Here is a 20,549-nt window from a genome sequence, read left to right as displayed (position 1 = left end):
CCCTAGTCATATAATCAACAACTATATCGTCATTGTCAACAGTTTTATCAATCATATACTAAATTACACTACATTCTTTCAATTTTTACCTTTACCGCTGTGTTAAAGACATCAAGCCATTACAATTCAAATACCTCAGCGCGTTAAGAGCTTAGAGAAGAAAGAAACTAAAAGATCAAGTTCAAGCATCAGTCATCAAGTATCAAATACCAATATTCACAATGATTGAACACAACAACTCACAAAATTCCAGTATGGATGAACCAATGAATTCATTACACAGACCAAGTCCCAAATTGATCTCACCAAATGCATCTGGAGAAAATCGTTCAGAATTAATATTCAATGATTTATTATCACCTGTAACTCATTTATCAACAGATTCAAGTAATACTTCAGAAGGTACTCCATCAGATCAAAATTTTTATGATTATTTATTAGGGTCAGCCACAAAAAAAAATTCACATATAACAAAAGATTTATTTGAAGTTTTCAACTTTAGTAATCAAAATTCAGTTTTAGCTGATGCTTCACGTGAAGTTATCCCTGATTATACCCTTTTATCAAACATTTCAAGTGATTTATATAGAGGTTTTAATAAAAAAACTAAAAGAAGTGTCTTGGTTAAATATACTTCATATGTCTCCGCGGGTTCGATTTCAAGATTTTTCAATGAATGGTATTCATTATCCGGTTTAAACGTTAGTAATGATCAACAAACAACAAATCCAAAGGAAAAGATACCTAAAACACTACCCAATGATATAGAAGGAATCTTATATCCATATGATTTCATTACATTAAAAGATAATGAAGGTTATGTGATGGTTTATGAAGATATTTTGAATTTAAAATCATTAAAAGAAATATTTGTTGTTAATGGTGATAATGATCAAAATAGAATTTTGAATACAATTCTAAAAACTTTAGAAGTTTTGAAAAAAATTCATCAATCTGGTTTCACTCATAATGGTCTTACAGCTTCAAATATTCTTGTTAATGATATGGGTGAAGTTTATATAACTGGTTGGGATTTTTGTTTCCCTTATGCAACTGAAGATTGTACAAGAGGTTATAGAACTTTAAATAAGAGATATTTGATTGATTGGCTACCTTATATGGCACCTGAAGTTAGTGGTGAAATTAATAGATTAGCAGATTATAGAGCTGATTTTTATAGTATAGGTATTATTTTATATCAATTATTGATTGGGTTTTTACCATTCATTGCATCAGATGGAAGAGAATTAATTAATAAACATATTAGAGATTTCCCTGAAGCACCTGAAGTTGCCGGTGTGGATAAATTCTTAAGTGATGTTATTATGATTCTTTTATCTAAAAATGCATCTGATAGATATCAAAGTTGTGATTATTTAGCTGATGATTTACAATATGTTCTCACTGGAAAGGAATTTGATCAAGAATTAATGAAACAAAGACATTTACCTTTTAAATTACCAAGAGGTTTATATGGTAGAGATTCAAGTTTGGAGAAAATTAAACAATATTATAATAATATGGAAAATGGTATTCGTCTGTTATTAATGACTGGTGATACAGGAACTGGGAAAACTAAATTAGTTAATGAAGTTCAAACTTTTGTTGCATCAAATAACCATTATTTTGTTCATTGGAAATGTTCACCAAGAATCAATGGATTTGGTTGTTATTTATCAATTTTGAAAAGTGTTATTCATCAAGTTTTAGCAAGTGCAGATGCTGACATCGTAAGATGTAGAGAGGCAATTTTAGATGTTGTTGCATCAAGTTTATCACCTTTATTTGAATTTATCCCAGAATTAAATGATTTATTAGGTCCAAATTATGCAAAACATATTACAAATATAAATGCAGGTGGTAAAGATTTATTACCTCAAAAACCAGAATTAAGATTTAAATATTTAATCAAATCATTATTTGCAGCTTTAGGTAAAAGTTTCCCAATCACTTTATTTTTCGATGATTTCCAATGGTTTGCAGTATCAGATTTAGATATGTTGAGAGAAGTTAATTCATTAATAACTAAAGATAATTTAGATTCAAGATTAGTTATATTAGCAACTTTTGATACTTCACTGGGGATAAATTTGAAAAAATTCAAAAGAAATATTGATTTTGAAGTTGATGAAATTCAAATGCCAAATTTACCATTAGAACCATTTATTAGATATACTAAAGATTTTATGGTTCCCAAACAACTGAATTTACAAGAAGAAAGTGATCGAAATTCCAAAAGTGTTAACATTCAAGTGGAATGCGTCGCTGAATTTCTTTATGATAAATCTCAAGGAAATGCATTAACTACACTTTTAATGATTCAACAATTACGCCTTGATGATGGAATTAATTATGACCCAACTTCAAATACTTTACCAACTTGGAACGTTGATTTTGAAAAACTAAAAAGAGTTCCTTATACAAATACAGAACTTTATAGATCAAGATTAGATAAATATTTTGATAAGGATGATTTAGAATTATTGAAATACATTTCTTGTATTTTTGATAAAACAAGTTTTTCATTACATGATTTATCTGTTGTTTCTGAAACAAAATTAACTACAGTGGCTAAATTCATTTCAAAAGCTATTGAATATAATTTGATTTATCCTATAAATATTTTTTATAAATTTCCATTCCATTTAGAATCTGATACATTACCATTTAATATAGAAGAAGGTGATATCAAGGATTTATCTAAGTTAGCATTATTTTCACCAGTCCATGATTCTTTCCACACTTTTTTACAACTTGAAATTTTAACAGAAGATGAAGCTATTCAATATCATAAAAATTGTGGGTTACGTCTTTTTTATTCTAGAGATAATGATTTCATTGAAAGAGATATGAATGGATGTTTAGAAATTGCTAATCATTTTTCTAAATCAAGTTCAGCAGCTATGACAAAAGAAGAATCTAATATTTATATTGGTGTCTTGAAAGCTGCTCAGACTTTTTGTTATAAACTTTTTGATTTTATTCCTGCTTTAAAATTCTTGAATGTTTCTAAAAATTTACTTGAGAATACATCAGATAAAAAGGCACTTTATACATTACACGTGGAGATTGTTAAATGTTCAGTAATGGTTAAAAACTATGAAGGATGTTTAGATTTCATTCAAAGACATTCACAAAGTTTCCAACAGGATCCTACCATTGTTTTATATACAATGCGTTGTCTAGAAACTTTAGGAAGAATTCATGAATGTGTTGAAGTTGGTATTGATTGTTTAAAGAGAAAAAATATTGATATTGAAATTGATAGTGATTGGAATATTAAAAACATTGAAGTTTTGAAAAGTTCATTCCCAACATCAATTGCTGCAATAAAAACTTTAGCTGATTTACCAAAAGCCAAAAGTAGGAAAGTTACATTAATTCAAGAAATCATGGCTGAAGTTATAATGGCTATTGTCCCTACTGGTAAAATTGATTTAATTTCTTCACTTGGTTATACAATGGTTGCCCATGCAGTGGAAAATGGTAGATCAGGTTTTATTGCATTAGCATTTTTAGCTATTGCACTTTCAGAGATTAAATTTTCAAGAAGTAGAGCACAAGAATATGCAAATTTAGGTATTAAATTGTTGAATGAAAAAGCCGAATCTTTTGATTTTGCAAATCAAGTTTATTATGTTTATTGTTTTACAATTGGTACATTTCTTGAGCCTATTGAAAAACTATTAAGATTTCATGATATGACAATTATGTCATATAGACATTATTCAAGTAGATTTGCTACTGGTTTTGTTATGACAGTTGCAATTAAGCCAATCATGAAGTTATTCAATGGTGAAAATGTTCAAACTGTTTATAATCATTTAATGAGATCTGTTAATAGATCTGAAATGGAAAATAGTACAAATTTATATTGGTTCAAACATTCTGCAAGATTTTTCAGAGCCTTGTTAAATTTACCTTATGATGATAGATATGATTTACAAAAAGATCCTGATTTCAAACTTGAAGATCAAACTTTACATTTCAAATGTTTTTATCAAGCTTTAGAACTACACATTGAATTAATTAATGAGAAAAGTGAAAGAAGAGTTAAAGCTACAGATGAACTGTTTGATAAATTTCAAAAAGATTATCCAGTTACTATATTTTCAATTCTGACAATGTCAACAAGGGCGTTTTTATCAATTGATGATCCACACGTATCAGATGAGATTAAAAGAGAAATCATCACTGATTATTTGAACTTTCTACAATTTTGCAGATCAAATTCACCCAAATTATTCGAATCTAAATTACATTTATTTGAAGCCGAATTATTGAAATTAGATGGTGGTTCAGATTTAGAAGTTTTAGATGCTTACTCTGATGCAATTGAAAAAGCCGAATCAATTGGATTAGCTTATGATTTGGGTAATATTCATGAAAGATGTGGCTCGTGGTTATATGGTGTATCACCCAATAAAAAAAGAGCTTCAAAACATTTAAAAGAATCTGCAAAATGTTTTCAAATTTCTGGACACTTGAAGAAAATTTATCTTTTGAAAAAACAATATCCTGATGTTTTTGATAAAGTTGATTTTGAAGAATTAGGTGGTAGAGAAAGGAAGAAAAGTGAAGGTAATATTCAATCGTTAAATTTATTATTATCAACAGTTTTGCAAAAAGATAGTGATCAAATTGATGAAATTTTTGATACTGATGTTGAAAGTTCAAATATTGTTGGTGTTATAAAAGCTTCATTAGCAATTTCTGAAAGTATTAAATTTGATTCAATTATTGAAAATTTAATAAAACATACTATACAAATTTCTTCTGCTGAATATGCAGTGATGGCATTAACTAATGAAATGGGTGAACTAGAATATAAGGCTGTTGGTAGTCCACAATATGTTAATGTTTTACAATCACAAGATTCTAATTTATTATTCCCAGACGGATTAATTCGTGAAGTTATTCGCAATGGTAGAGCACTGAGTAATTTTGATAATTATTATAATTTTGAAAAAATATATAGATCAGATTCATATTTTTTCCAACATCAACCAAAATCAATGTTATGTGTTCCAATTAAAAATGAAATTGAAACTTTAGGTGCTTTATATTTTGAATCACAAAAAGATTCAAATGTTTTCACAGAGAAAAAATTAAGTTTACTTTCACTGCTATGTACACAAGCTGCTTTTGCCTTAGATAAAGCACGTTTATATTCAAGAACAATGATGGCTAAAAAAGCTGCTGAAGATGCAACAGCTGAAAAAGCTACATTTCTTGCAAATATGTCACATGAAATTAGAACACCTTTCAATTCATTATTTGCTTGTGCAGGTTTTTTACTTGATACTAAATTAGATGCAATTCAACATGAATATGTTGAAACTATTCAATCGTCTGCAAAAGTTACATTAAATATTATTGATGCTATTTTAACATTTTCTAAAATTGAACACGGTTCATTATATTTAGAAAATTCATCATTTTCATTAAATGAATGTATTGAAAGTGCAATGCATTTAATTGCAGAACAAGCTGTTAATAAGAATTTAGAATTGGCATTTTTTAATGAAACTCAAGAAGCAGATGTTGTCAAAGGTGATTTAACAAGATTTAGACAAATTATAATAAATTTATTAGGTAATTCAGTTAAATTTACACAAAATGGTTCAATTATTGTTAAAAGTACTGCTAAAAAAATTTCACAAGATAATATTTATGAATTTACTATAAGTATAAAAGATACAGGTATTGGTATTCCAAAGAATTCATATAATAAAGTATTTGGTGCATTTAGTCAAGTTGATGGATCATCAAGAAGAGTTTATGGTGGTTCAGGATTAGGTCTTGCTATCTCCAAAAAATTAGTTGAATTAATGGGTGGTAATTTAACATTTGAAAGTAATGAAGGTAAAGGTACAACTTTTTTCTTAACAATTACATCAGAAGTTTTAGATAAAAAACAAGCTGAAAAAATTGAATTAAATGGTAAAGCTGTTGTATTTGATGATAGTAATTATGGACGTGAATCATTAAAATTAGAATTAGAACATTTAACAAATCTTGATGTTAGTTTATTAGGTGAAGTTGATTCTGAATTTGCTCAAAAGAATGATGTTGTTTTCATTAATATTAATTATCATGATAAAGTCAAAGATAAATCAATGTTTAATACATCAGATGATCATCATGTTGTTTTGTTAAGTCCATATGGAGTATTAGTTCCTGAAGATTTACATGAAAGAGAATTGCCAATATTATTATTACCATTCCAAAGAGCTAAATTAAAATCAATTTTAAATAATTTCAAAATACCTAAAGTTATAAATTCACCTGAAAAACCTAAATTAAATACATTATCAAGTAGTGAAAAAGTTTTATTAAGTCAAGAAATTCCATTAGAAATTTTATTAGTTGAAGATAATATGATTAATACCAAAGTTGCATTACAACATTTGAAAAGATTAGGATATAAAGCAGATTCAGCGATTCATGGAGTTGATGCATTGGAGAAATGTTCTAACAAGATTGATTCAACAAGTAAAAATTATGATTTAATATTAATGGATATTCAAATGCCATTAAAAGATGGGATTGAAACTTCAAAAGATTTAGAATCATTATATGGAGGTACTAAATTTTTACCAAAGATTGTTGCATTAACTGCAAATGTTGAGATGGAAGATAGAGATCGTTGTATTTCATGTGGAATGTCAGATTTTATATCAAAACCAATATTACCAGAAAAACTTGCAAAAGTTTTACGTACAGCTGCTGGTCAGTGATTAATAAAGAGAAGAATTAAGAATATAGAGAATAAAAAGTTTAAGTATACGTGATTTTAACCAAAAAAAGGACTTATCGTATGGTATAAAGATAGTAATCACATAATTATTAATGAGATAATACAATTTTATGTAGATATGAAGAATGTAAGAAAATGTTTGAAATGTTCACATTCAATTACCGGATTTGGAATATCTAAAGGGTTTCAAATTTTCAAGATCTAATAAATTTCGCGTCAGTTTACAAGAATTAAATAGTACAAAGGGAAATGTCGAAAACTAAAAGGAGTAGATTCTAGAAGACTAAAATGATATGATTGGATGATCCATGGCATCCCTGTTCAGGACAGATCCCAGATAGGAGCTGAGCATGGATTAGGCACAGGTAAGTCAGTCTCTGTCTAAGTTCTCCCCTGGATTCCCCCTGGACTCCACCCAAGTACTCTTACTACCCAGCCCAGCAGCTAGGCTCGTAAGTTTGCAAGTCTAGATTAATTTTACTTTTACACAAATTCGCGAATCCTTAGCGTTATTTTTTTCTCAGAATTTTTTGTTTCATAAATTGAAAATTGTCAAAATTTACTTTATCGAGAGATCAAAAAAAATACCAGACAATTAAAAAAATTCCTAAAATAGTCATCATTTGTAAAGAATTGAAACAATTTTATTTAAAATATATTCATTTATTTAAAAATTTCAAAAGCTTTTGTGTTATAATTTGATTATTGATCCTTAAAATTATCAAATTCATTTATAAGTTTTTCTTGATTCAAATTAATCAATATAAACTTTTGAGAATATACTAGACCAAAGAGATAACTAAATACGGTATTTTGAATTAAAAAATCATATTCATTCTTTTAATAATAAAGTTATATCAAGTTATAAATTAATTACTACAGAAAGCATTTACACAATAAAGAATAGAATTACAAATTTCTTATAAATAAGAATAATCACAAACCAAACCCCCCTTTGATAAGACATAAATAAATATATATAAATAAAAAGATGCAAACAATCAAATGTGTTGTTGTTGGTGATGGTGCCGTTGGTAAAGTGAGTATCATCAAGCATTATGTATCAACAATATGAATATAACTAACAACTTTAACAGACATGTCTATTAATATCTTATACTACAAATAAATTCCCAGCTGATTATGTTCCAACAGTTTTCGATAATTATGCAGTAACAGTAATGATTGGTGATGAACCTTATACATTTGGGTTATTTGATACAGCAGGACAAGAAGATTATGATCGTTTACGTCCATTAAGTTATCCTTCAACAGATGTTTTTTTGGTTTGTTTTTCAATAACTTCACCAGCATCATTTGAAAATGTTAAAGAAAAATGGTTCCCAGAAATTCATCATCATGCTCCAGGAGTTCCAGCAATTATAGTTGGTACTCAAGTAGATTTAAGAGAAGATCAAATCATTATTGAAAGATTAAGAAGACAAGGTGCTTCACCAATTAAACCTGAAGAAGGTGAAAAATTAGCTAAACAATTAGGTGCAGTAAAATATGTTGAATGTTCAGCTTTAACTCAAAGAGGTTTAAAAAATGTTTTCGATGAAGCTATAGTTGCAGCTTTAGAACCTGAATCTGTTGCACCAAAAAGAAAGAAGAAATGTGTTATTTTATAGATATAATACCAATTTATGAATAATCAAATGAAACCCACTATAAAACTTTTTGAATTTAATTTTAATTTAGATAATTAATAAAAACGTCAAAAGGGAATAATCACAAGAAACTCAGTGATAGAAAGAAAGAGAGAGAGAGAGAGAGACTTCTAATTTTACAATATATTTTCATTTCCAATTTTATTTAAACAATCAATTCTTTTTTAAACAAATGTACAATAATGATTTTTGAAATATTGTAGTATTTAAGTAATCTCTGCCTAAAGTTTAAAGAATGCTTTGTGTAAATATGGGAATGCTCTCAGTATAAACATGGACATTTCTCTGTGTAATTACCAGTCCTAACAAATAGTATTCTGCCTAGAAAAAACCCCCCTCTGCCTAGCTCTTCCCAGCTCTGCCTACGTCTTCCCCCAGTTCTTTCTTCGCCCATGAATTTTTAAATTCTTTTTCGCGTATTTTCTTTATTTTCGAATGGACGAAAAAGAATTTTGTATGTGATTTAAATTTTGAAGTTGATTTAATCATCACAATTGAATTTTGATAACAAGATCCATTGATTCAAACTTTCAAGAATGGCTCAAGTCTTTGGTAATGCTCGTTCAGAGACATTGTGTAAGTATAATTGGAAGGTTTTGTTTTGATAACATGAAAAAGTTTTCAAAAGAGATTATAATATAAAAGAATCATAGATCTAACATAATATATAGTTCTTGGTGGTGAAAAAGTTAGTGGTGAAGATATTCGTAATCAAAATGTTTTAGCTGCTTCTGCCGTGGCTAATGTTGTCAAATCTTCATTAGGTCCAGTTGGTTTAGATAAAATGCTTGTTGATGATATTGGTGATGTTGTTGTTACAAATGATGGTGCCACCATTTTAAGTTTATTAGATGTTCAACATCCAGCTGGTAAAATTTTGGTTGAATTAGCTCAACAACAAGATAAAGAAGTTGGTGATGGTACTACATCAGTTGTTATTGTTGCTTCTGAATTATTGAAAAGAGCTAATGAATTAGTTAAAAATAAAATTCATCCAACTACAATTATTACAGGTTATAGAGTTGCATTAAGAGAAGCAACAAGATATATTAATGAAGTTTTATCTACTCCAGTTGAAAGTTTAGGTAAAGAAAGTATTATAAATATTGCTAAAACATCAATGTCATCAAAAATTATTGGTGCTGATTCACAATTTTTTTCTCAATTAGTTGTTGATGCAATGTTAGCTGTTAAAACAACAAATGGTAAAGGTGAAACAAAATATCCAGTTAAAGCAGTTAATATTTTAAAAGCTCATGGTAAATCCTCAACTGAATCTATCTTGGTTAAAGGTTATGCATTAAATTGTACTGTTGCTTCTCAAGCAATGATTAAAAAAATTTCAAATGCAAAAATTGCAGTTTTAGATATAAATTTACAAAAAGCAAGAATGGCAATGGGTGTTCAAATAAATATAGATGATCCAGATCAATTAGAAGAAATTCGTAAAAGAGAATATGGTATTGTTTTAGAAAGGATTCAAAAAATAATAAATTCAGGTGCTAATGTTGTTTTAACTACAAAAGGAATTGATGATTTATGTTTAAAAGAATTTGTTGAAGCTGGTGTAATGGCTGTTAGACGTTGTAAAAAAGAGGATTTAAGAAGAATTGCAAGAGCTACCGGAGCAACATTTGTTAGTTCATTATCTAATTTAGAAGGTGAAGAAACTTTTGAAACAAGTTATTTAGGTTATGCAGATGAAGTTGTACAAGAAAGAATTTCTGATGATGAATGTATTTTAGTTAAAGGTACAAAAGCTCATAGTTCTTCATCAATTGTATTAAGAGGACCAAATGATTATACATTAGATGAAATGGAAAGATCATTACATGATTCTTTATCAGTTGTTAAAAGAACTTTAGAAAGTGGTAATATAGTTCCAGGTGGTGGTGCAGTAGAAACTGCATTAAATATTTATTTAGAAAATTTTGCTACAACAGTTGGATCACGTGAACAATTGGCAATTGCAGAATTTGCTAATGCATTATTAGTTATTCCAAAGACTTTAGCATCAAATGCAGCAAAAGATTCATCAGAATTAATTGCTAAATTAAGATCATATCATAGTGCAAGTCAATCTGCATTACCAACAGATTTAAAAAGAAAAAATTATAAAAATTATGGATTAGATTTAATTAAAGGTAAAATTGTTGATGAATCAATTAATGGAGTTTTAGAACCAACAATTAGTAAAATTAAATCATTAAAATCTGCTTTAGAAGCATGTATTTCTATTTTAAGAATTGATACCATGATCACTGTTGATCCAGAACCAGTTAAAGAAGATCCTCATGGTCATTAACCTCCCCATACTTGTCTCATAATACACGTCAAGTTTTAAAACTGTTCAAATAATTTGTACGTTCTCCTATATTCTTTTAAAATATCACATGTTTTCCTGTGTCACGTAACGACCGTTTTTATGTTTTTTTAAAATCAATAAATTTTTCGCGTTTCGCTGATTTTTTTTTGTTTTTTTTTCAGATTGTTTTTTTCGTTTAGGAGAAGTTTGAATTTTAAACGACGGTGTCATAGTTAAGAAAGTCCATACGTCTGAACTAAATTTATAAGCGCTCGTTAAATTCGTTTACTTCAACTGCTTCAATTGGTAATTCATTAGGAGAATCAATCAAACTTGTGCTTTCACTGATCCTGGGACGCTGTGATATTCAACTATTCGCTGCGACGGTCGATTCAACTTGACTCAATTGATATAATAGGAGACCCTGGAGATACAAGATCAAGAGAACTATACATGATATAAAGTGAACATCAAAAGATTATCAAAATGTCTTCAAAATCATCAAATGATAACTTGGCTGGTTTAGCTCAAGATAATGCTATTACAACACCTTCATCAGGTGATTCAACTTTAAAAGATTCTTCTCATAAAAGAACAAGTTCAAGTGGATCTCATGCTAGTGCAAATGGTTCCACTACTGGTAGTGCTAATGGTACTAAGACAGGTACTGGTAAAAGAAAATTTCATAATAAATCTAAAAATGGTTGTGATACATGTAAAAAAAGAAGAGTTAAATGTGATGAAAATAAACCAATTTGTATTAAATGTCAAAATATGGGTATTGATTGTAATTATAGTATACCAGTGAGGAAAACAAAGGCTAAATCTGTTTCAAATTTGAAAAAATCATCTTCACCAAATATCGATAATTCTTCTTTAACAAAAGATCAAAATATTTCAACTTCACCTGAAAATTTTAAAAGTCCAATAGTTAATAGAGCTGATTTATCAAATGATTCATATATAAATCATTTGAAAAAAGAATCTGAAACTTATACAATTGAAGATTATGAACAACATTTCCAACAAGCTCATCAACATCAACTTAATAATCATAATGATTCAAATGATGAAAATCATCATCATCAACATAATAGTTCCAATCAACATTCAGTACATCATAACCAACAAGAACAACAACTACCACAACTTTTACAGCAACTTCCACAACATCTTCAACAACAAATACCAAGTCATTTACATAAATTACTTCAACAACATCCAGAAATTACATTCCCAACTTTCACAGTAAAATCACCAACAATGGATCAAGCTTCCCTTAATGTAAGAAATCAAATGTTGACAGATCATACTCCATTATCAAGAAATAATTTATCAATAAATTTACATTCAATGAGTAATAATCCAACAATTTCACCTCAACCAAGTATGTCACCAGGTTCTGTAACTTCACCATTATCAACTCATCAACCTTTAAATGGTCCTGCTATACAAAGTCAAATTCCATCAGCTTTAGGAACTTTTACATCACCAACTGCTTTAAATATGTTAGATTTAAGATTAATGTATCATTATACAACAGTTGTTGCACCAACAATTACTACAGCTGGAATATCAGAAGAAAAAATTTGGAGTGAAGATATACCACAATTAGCATTTAATTATCCATTTTTAATGCATTCAATCTTGGCATTTTCTGCAACTCATTTATCAAGAACAATGAATGGATTAGAAAATTGTGTAACAAGTCATCGTGGTGAAGCTTTAAGATTATTAAGAGAAGCTGTACTGGAAATTTCTTCAGATAATACAGATGCTTTAGTTGCATCTGCATTAATTTTAATTATGGATTCTTTAGCAAATGCTTCATTACCAACTTCATTATCACCAACTTCATTACCTGCTTCTGCATGGATTTTCCATGTTAAAGGTGCTGCTACTATATTAACTGCAGTTTGGCCATTACCTGTTACATCAAGATTTCATAAATTTATTTCAGTTGATTTAAGTGATTTAGGTGATATTATAAATGAAAAAAATGGATCAATATCAGAATTAGTTTGTTTTGATGATTCAATTGCAGATTTATATCCTGTTGAATATGACTCACCATATTTAATAACTTTAGCATATTTAGATAAATTACATAAGGAAAAATTTAAATCAGATTTTATCCTTAGAATTTTTGCATTCCCTGCATTATTGGATAAAACTTTCTTAGCTTTATTAATGTCAGGAGATTTATCAGCAATGAGAATTATGAGAAGTTATTATTCTTTATTAAGAGGTTTTACAACAGATATGAAGGATAAAGTTTGGTTCTTGGAAGGTGTTTCAAAAGTTTTACCAGTTGATGTTGATGATTATAGTGGAGGTGGTGGTATGCATATGATGTTGGATTTCCTTGGAGGTGGATTACCTTCAATGACTACAACTAATTTAGCACCTGGATTAAATATTGATATAAATGATCATTTTATGAATCCATGAAACAACATATAAAACAATATTTTGCTAATGTTCTGTTCAATCACTGCTTTTAACAATAAGTTTTTTTCAATTCTTAATAACGTCAATAACGAGTACACGTATCTTTTAATTTAATTTTAACATATACATATTTATATAATTTAATACATTTTGTAATATACCATAAAACATTTAAAATATCGTCCGTAAAATTAGCTCTATATTATTTTGATTATATAAGCTGAGAGTTTGTGTTGCGCGACCAATGTCAATATTACTTTTTATAGGGTCCTTTAAGGTTAATATTAATGAACACAACAAACAGGAATTCTTTGCAATTCTAATTTGAATACCAATTGATAAGACTATATTGATGTCCAAAGCTAACAGCCATGGTTCATATTGTGTTGCAACAGATCATAGATATCATTACCAATAGAATGATTTTCACTTTTCACACTGACAAAATTTTTGATTGAGGCCCTAATATCAGTTGATTGAGGCCCATATGCACCATTGAAATTTTGATTGATTACGAATCATTTATGACAAGACACATATAATATAATATTGCTTGGTTAATTGATTATAAATGATAATGCGGAACTCCATAATATCACAGTATAATGCTTCGTTTAATAACCATCAATGTGTATATTCGTTATACAGTCATACAGTTAATTAGTTATAATGCTACTAGTTGAGGAAATTGATATATAAAAGAAGCTTTCCACCATTTATGAGGTTTTCAGAAGCTAATAAATTCATGATGCTTTTCATCCATATCACTCGTTTAATATAAACCATCATGGAACATAATCAATTTGAAATATTCCTTAGAAATACCGTGTTTGGTAGATTATCTTATCACATCTCCAAAGGTAAAATTTTCAAACATGATGATGAATATGATGATTATGAAATCCCCACTAAATTTTCAAACGCCAATGAAGAAATAATTGTTGATTGGGAAGATTCCAATGATTTAGCAAATCCAAGAAATTGGTCATTACTATCAAAAACCAATTTCGTTCTTTTAAATGCAATAGTTTGTTTATCAGTTTATATTGGAGCTGCAATTTATACACCAGGTATTGAAATCGTGGAAAAGGAATTAAATGTCTCCAAAACGGTGGCAACTTTACCTTTAACATTTCTCGTTATAGGTTATGGTATTGGTCCTTTAGTTTTTGGTCCATTAAGTGAACATCCTAAAATTGGTAGATTACCAGTTTATTTCATTACAACTTTTATATTTATGATTTTACAAATCCCTACTGCTTTAGTCAATAACATTACTGGATTTATTATCTTAAGATTTATTGCTGGTTTTTTTGCAGCTGCTCCACTTGGTATTGGTCCTGCTGCAATTTGTGATGCTTTAACAATCCCATATGGTCCAATTGGTATTGGTATTTGGTCAATTTCTGCGGTATCAGGCCCATCGTTTGGTCCTTTAGTTGGTGCTATTTTAACAGTTAAAAATAATTGGAAATGGGGGTTTTGGTTCTTGTGTATATTTGATGGGATATCTTTATCATTAATGTTTTTTTTATTCCCAGAATCATATGAAAAGACAATATTATACAAGAAGGCCTTAAGATTGAAATCAAAAACAGGAAATTCAAATATTACATCAAATGGTGAATTAGAATTATCTAAATTAAAGAACACAATTGCTATAATCAAAGATACATTATGGAGACCAATTGAAATGACCATAACAGAACCTGTTGTTTTATTAATCCATATATATACTTCATTGATGTATGCACTTATGTATTTATGGTTTGAAGCTTTCCCAATTGTTTTCGCTGAAATTAAAGGTTTTACATTAATCTTAATGGGATTATCATTTTTAAGTTTATTTGTTGGTACAATTATAGGTGTTCTCATTTATATACCATGGACTTTGAAAATTTTTACAAGAAAAGTTCAAAAAGATGAAACTATTGAACCAGAAGTTTTTTTACCAATGACTATTTTAGGTTCAATTTTAATGCCAGTTGGGTTATTTATATTTGGTTGGACATCATCACCAGAGATCCATTGGTTTATACCAATGATTGGTTCAGGTGTTTTCGCAATTGGTGCTTATATTGTTTTCCAATGTTTATTTAATTATTTAGGTATGTCATTTTGGAGATACATGGCTTCAGCATTTTCAGGTAATGCATGTATGAGATCAATACTTGGTGGTGCTTTTCCTTTATTTGGACGTGCATTATTTAAAAATCTAGGTCCTAATAAGAAATTTCCAGTTGGTTGGGGTTCAAGTATTCTTGGATTTATAACTGTTGTTATGATTGCAATTCCTGTGGTTTTTTATCTTAATGGTCCTAAATTAAGAGCTAGATCTAAATATGCTGGTGTGGCTGAAGAAGAAACGAAGGATATTGAAACATCTGATAAAGAATTAGAATCTGTTTGATAGAGAAGATTTTGTGTGAATTTAATACGTCTAATTTAAAGTTAATGATAGATCCAAGATCATAAATAATTGAAGCTTAATCTTGACATTAATATTTGTAGATATAACGATCACTCGTATAATCTAATTATTTTAATCACATCATATTAATCAATTAGTTCCTACTATTGCCGGGATAGTAATTTAAGGTTTCAGTATCGATCCACTTTTTGAACGTGTTCCCCAAAATTATATAAATTAAAATAAATCGCCACTTTTCCCTATTTTCCAACTAGCTGCTCATTTTTATGGTGTTGATTTAGTACTAGAGCTAGTCTTGAATATCTGATACTAATGTTAAGTAATACAATATCCATATTAAATTCTTGATTAATAATGTCGTTCTTATAATATTTTCTAATGTTAAGCTAGCACTTAGGTTCTATTATTTTAGAATTAAAGCGCAAAACATCAATTTAAAATATTAATTAAGATGATACTTGTTTATTATGAGAATCTCTTTTATATTATATTGATATGAGTGCAGATTTATCTGTATATATACTTGATTAGTGATTTTGTTCATCTTGGAATTGAAATATAATTTGAGATGAGAGAAGCCTATATCAGAATACACATAATGATGAATCATTTTTATCTATACATTAACTAATATTGAACATGTAGTGTTTCTAATTTGAATCGGATCTGTTTGAATGAATTGTACGATCTAGTTTGATACACTTATCGAATTACAATTAATTTGTATAAATAATTGTATATTAGTTATTAACATTACAGTTTCTATATAGTAAATCTATGTCATTAGTCTAATTAGAATCCTAAAGCTTGGACTTTTTCATAAGCAGCGTTAACAAAAGCTTCATTTTCGAATTTTTCTTTAAAAGCTTTAACAGCTGGGAATTCATTTAAATCAATACCAAATTTTTCAACAGAACGAACTTGTGGTAAAGTAACTAAATCAGCAATTGAAAGTTGATCACCAAAAGTATAACCAGTACCATTTGAAGATAAAATCTTATCTAATGCAGCATATTGAGTTTTCAATTGAGCTTTCAAGATTTCAATAGCATCTGTTTGATCTTTACAAACGAAACCAAATAGGAAAACTTTATCTTGGACTGATGATAAACCAGCAGCGTAAGTGAATAAATATTGATTATATTTCCAATAATCTGATGATGATTCAGTAAATTTAGCAACTTTACCATCTTTATCATATTTTGAAACTAGATATTGTACAATGTTTGTAGAATCACCAATAACAGTTTCACCATCTTTAATAGCTGGAACTAAACCAAATGGATTAATTTTAAGGTATTCTTCTGAACGTTGTTCACCAGTCATTAAAGAGACTTTGTGTAAGTTGTACTCAAGACCTAATAATTCTAAGGTGATTGCAACTTTGAAGTTGTTTGGAGATGGGAAAGCGTAAAGTTCAATAGCCATTGTGTATATGTGTATATGATCTATGAAATGTTGTATGTCTTGATATCTTTATCAGGGTTTAATCATATTCTATAAAAATTTTGACATTTCGAGATTTGAGAAGCTGGGAGATCTAAATATTAAATACTTCAAATGCTCGCTAATACTCGGAGATTCAAGTTTCAACTCGTTTACAGTTTATTTGACCAATGGCCAATAGAAACGCAGCATGCTACACCGTTTGATTTCAAGCCCACGGTCCATGGACCATCCATCTTCTTTTGGCCTAAATCCCTCCAAACCCTAAACCCCTAACTAACCCCCGGCTGAACTGTTGGCCAAATACAAGAGTTTTCTGTTGAGTGTTGAATCTTTGGTATAATCGGTTGACTCAAGATTGAAAAGAAGTTCATCTTTTTAAAAATGTCATCAGTCATGTCACCAGTCATGTCACGAACATTAACTGCTTCAACTGCTTCAACTGAGATGTGTGGCGCGACTCGATTTGGATTTTTCTCGAATAATTTTGATTTTGATTCTATGTGACAAGAAACGAGATTTAAGAGACGGAAGAACAATACAACAATTGAACTTTTCAACTTTTTACTTTCTATAACCATCACAAGGATAATCTATACCATCAAAAGTAACAATGGTCGTTCATAACCCAAACAATTGGCATTACGTTGAAAAAAACTGTATTGATTGGACTCGTCAATATTTCAAAGATAATTTAACAAATGTTGAAGCTGAATCTGATGATAAAGTTCAAAATGTTCATATTTCAAATGTTACTTCAATTGAAGGTGATTCAGTTGTTTCTCAAAAAAGAGGTAAAGTTAGTACCTTATTTGATTTAAAATTAGTTTTAGCTTATACTGGTAATATTAATGATCTTGAAGTTAAAGGTTCAATAACTATTCCAGAAATTGCTTATGATTCAGAAGAAGATGATTATCAATTTCAAATCTCTGTTTTTTCAGAAGATTCCAAAAATAGTGCTATAAAAGAAGTTATTAGACAAAAATTAATTCCAAAATTAAGAAAAATCTTCTTACAATTTGGTAAAGATTTAATTTCAACTCATGCTTCTGATATTCAATTACCTGCAGATCAAGTTAAATCAGAATTAACTAAAGCTAATCAAGTTAAATCATCATCATCATCAAACCTACCAGCTACATCTGAATCATCAAAACAAACATCAACAGGATCATCCTCATCTTCCAAAACTACTTCAACTTCATCATCATCTAATGTACCAAAATATAATACATCAACTTTACATCTTGAACCTGTTTTCAATACAACTGCTGAACAATTATTCATTACATTCTTAGAAAAAAACAGAGTTGGTGCATGGACAAGAGCAAATCCAGACTTTAATGGTGATTTCCTTAAAGAAAATGCCAATTTCAATTTATTTGGTGGTAATGTTTCTGGTAAAATTACTAAATTAATTCCAAATGAATCTATAGAACAAGAATGGAGATTAAATAGTTGGAAATCTGGTCATTTTGCTAAATTAATTATTGGATTCCATCAAGGTGATTCTGAAACTAAATTAGATGTCTTATTTAAAGGTATCCCAATTGGTGAAGAAGATCAAGTTAGAGGTAATTTTGAAGATTATTATATTAAAGCTATTAAATTAACTTTTGGTTTTGGTGCTGTTCTATAGATTGGTTGCTGATTACAAAACATCAAAATTATAATCTAGATATATTTATTTTCATTATATAATAATAAATAATATAAATATTGGAGAGGAATATTTTGTACTAAACCCACCCTACAGTATCAGGTGTATAATCATCTTCTTTTGTCTCTTCCCTTTTCTCTTCCTTTTCATCAACTTGTAAAGTTCCAATTGGGTCAATATCAACCAATATATGATTCAAATCATCATAATGCCCAGAACTAGTCTTTATTTTAATCTTATAACTTTTTTTTAACAACTCATTAATATGTCCATTTTGAATCATATTTTCAAAACCACGTCTAGTATTCTTTTACAATATTATTAAATATTTTCTCTTCAACAACATCAGTGAATGCAGTTAATTTTAAGGGTCCATTTTTAAGATCAGTATCATTCACTGGTAAGAATCCAAGTTTCAATTTAAATAAAATATCAACTTCTTCAGAATCTCCCTCACATCTATCACAATATTCATATTCATATCTTCCCTTTTTATAAACCTTTTTATGATGTTCTTTACAACCTCTATAAGTATTTTCATTTAAAAAATTATTGATTTTATTCTGTTTTAAATCTTGGAAACTTGATGGATCAAATTTAACATCATAAATTACTGAATATTTATCTTCACTTGAAAATGAAGGTTCAATCTTAATACTTTCAACTTCTTCTATTGTCCTTATAACAAACCATTCATGTTTAGGACCTCCATGCCATGGTTTATGATTAACAATACAACTTATACCTGGTTTTTTAAGTTCTTCAGAAATTTGAGGTGGGGTTTCAATAATTGGGTCATTTAATACATTAGAGATAGAGTCAATGACTGGATCATCTTTCGAAAGTTGTTCTTCCTGAACTGGTTGGGTTGCAGCTGAGCTGTTTGTGTACCAGCAGGATCAATATCAACCAGAACATGATTTAAAATACCATCAGCTCCAAAAAATGAATTATCATCTGTTTTGATCTTGATGTCAAAAACTTGATCTGATGAGTGTGGAATAACTTGAGTTTTTAACTTTCTAATCAAAAAATCACTGTACCCACGGAATAAGTCTTTATGATTGAAACCTAAAACAGCTTTAAATAATTTTTGTTCAACAACATCAGTGAATGCAGTAAGTCCAAAACTTTCATTTGGTGAGACATCGGAATAAAATCTTAATTTCAATTTGAATAAATTCTTCGTTTCTTCAGCTTCATCTTCACAACGATCACAAAAATTATGATTATATCTATCTTCTTTATATGTCTTTTTATGATGTTCAGCACATCCATGATAAGTATTTGATTTTAAAAAGCGATTAAAGCTTGAACGATTACCATAAGTCAATTCATCAAAGCTTGATGGATCTAATTTAACATCATAAATAATTGAATAATCTTCAGAATTACTGGATTGATCAAGTTTAATTTGTTTAACTTCATTAATTGATCTTTTAGTAAACCTTTCATTTTTAGGACCACCATGCCATGGTTTATGATTGACTAAAAAACTTATACCCAAGGTACCAGTATCCAACGTTATAATATTTTCAATAGAAACATCAAAACTTTCGTTATTCTCTCCAGATGTAATATTATTATTCTGAATGTCATCATCAACTAAATTATCTTCAGACTTCGGATTATGATTATCCTCTTCCTGTGGTGTTTCAATTTTTTGAGCCTTCAATGGTTTTTCAGGTTGACCTTCAGCAGCAAGCGCCCGTTTCTTCTCAGCTAAAAGCTTAACATAGTCACTGTTAAAAGGGTTATATGACATGCTGAACTTTTACTTGTTGTTTCAGTGGTTCGGAGTCTAAGGGAACCGTCAATTTTTT

General features: G+C 28.9%; 8 protein-coding genes across 8 annotated transcripts; 6 read left to right on the top strand and 2 right to left on the bottom strand.

Moving 5' to 3' along the window:
* Positions 1–221: 221 nt before the first annotated feature.
* Positions 222–6,740, top strand: BN7_6342 (uncharacterized protein; the record flags this gene model as incomplete). Its single annotated transcript, XM_011273108.1, has 1 exon — positions 222–6,740. One exon carries the CDS (start codon positions 222–224, stop codon positions 6,738–6,740), a length of 6,519 nt encoding a protein of 2,172 aa, XP_011271410.1.
* Positions 6,741–7,782: 1,042 nt separating this feature from the next.
* BN7_6341 (Cell division control protein) lies at positions 7,783–8,391 on the top strand (the record flags this gene model as incomplete). The annotated part of the gene is made up of 2 exons (XM_011273107.1): positions 7,783–7,794; positions 7,858–8,391. The coding sequence occupies 2 exons, from the start codon at positions 7,783–7,785 to the stop codon at positions 8,389–8,391; spliced, it is 546 nt and encodes a 181-aa protein (XP_011271409.1).
* Positions 8,392–8,966: 575 nt separating this feature from the next.
* On the top strand, positions 8,967–10,735 carry TCP1 (chaperonin-containing T-complex alpha subunit TCP1; the record flags this gene model as incomplete). Its single annotated transcript, XM_011273106.1, has 2 exons — positions 8,967–9,006; positions 9,102–10,735. 2 exons carry the CDS (start codon positions 8,967–8,969, stop codon positions 10,733–10,735), a joined length of 1,674 nt encoding a protein of 557 aa, XP_011271408.1.
* Positions 10,736–11,221: 486 nt separating this feature from the next.
* Positions 11,222–13,186, top strand: UPC2 (Upc2p; the record flags this gene model as incomplete). The annotated part of the gene is made up of 1 exon (XM_011273105.1): positions 11,222–13,186. One exon carries the CDS (start codon positions 11,222–11,224, stop codon positions 13,184–13,186), a length of 1,965 nt encoding a protein of 654 aa, XP_011271407.1.
* Positions 13,187–13,973: 787 nt separating this feature from the next.
* Positions 13,974–15,596, top strand: CHR5 (MFS transporter; the record flags this gene model as incomplete). Its single annotated transcript, XM_011273104.1, has 1 exon — positions 13,974–15,596. The coding sequence occupies one exon, from the start codon at positions 13,974–13,976 to the stop codon at positions 15,594–15,596; it is 1,623 nt and encodes a 540-aa protein (XP_011271406.1).
* Positions 15,597–16,409: 813 nt separating this feature from the next.
* On the bottom strand, positions 16,410–17,045 carry BN7_6337 (glutathione S-transferase family protein; the record flags this gene model as incomplete). Its single annotated transcript, XM_011273103.1, has 1 exon — positions 16,410–17,045. The coding sequence occupies one exon, from the start codon at positions 17,043–17,045 to the stop codon at positions 16,410–16,412; it is 636 nt and encodes a 211-aa protein (XP_011271405.1).
* A 631-nt stretch (positions 17,046–17,676) lies between these two features.
* Positions 17,677–18,705, top strand: AHA1 (Aha1p; the record flags this gene model as incomplete). Its single annotated transcript, XM_011273102.1, has 1 exon — positions 17,677–18,705. One exon carries the CDS (start codon positions 17,677–17,679, stop codon positions 18,703–18,705), a length of 1,029 nt encoding a protein of 342 aa, XP_011271404.1.
* A 320-nt stretch (positions 18,706–19,025) lies between these two features.
* Positions 19,026–20,491, bottom strand: BN7_6335 (uncharacterized protein; the record flags this gene model as incomplete). Its single annotated transcript, XM_011273101.1, has 2 exons — positions 19,026–19,585; positions 19,657–20,491. The coding sequence occupies 2 exons, from the start codon at positions 20,489–20,491 to the stop codon at positions 19,026–19,028; spliced, it is 1,395 nt and encodes a 464-aa protein (XP_011271403.1).
* Between the last annotated feature and the right edge of the window lie 58 nt (positions 20,492–20,549).

Source organism: Wickerhamomyces ciferrii, contig 00266 (assembly GCF_000313485.1).
Source record: "Wickerhamomyces ciferrii WGS project CAIF00000000 data, strain NRRL Y-1031 F-60-10, contig 00266, whole genome shotgun sequence".
Lineage (NCBI taxonomy): Eukaryota > Fungi > Ascomycota > Saccharomycetes > Phaffomycetales > Wickerhamomycetaceae > Hansenula > Hansenula ciferrii.
This window is presented reverse-complemented; position numbering and strand designations above follow the sequence as displayed.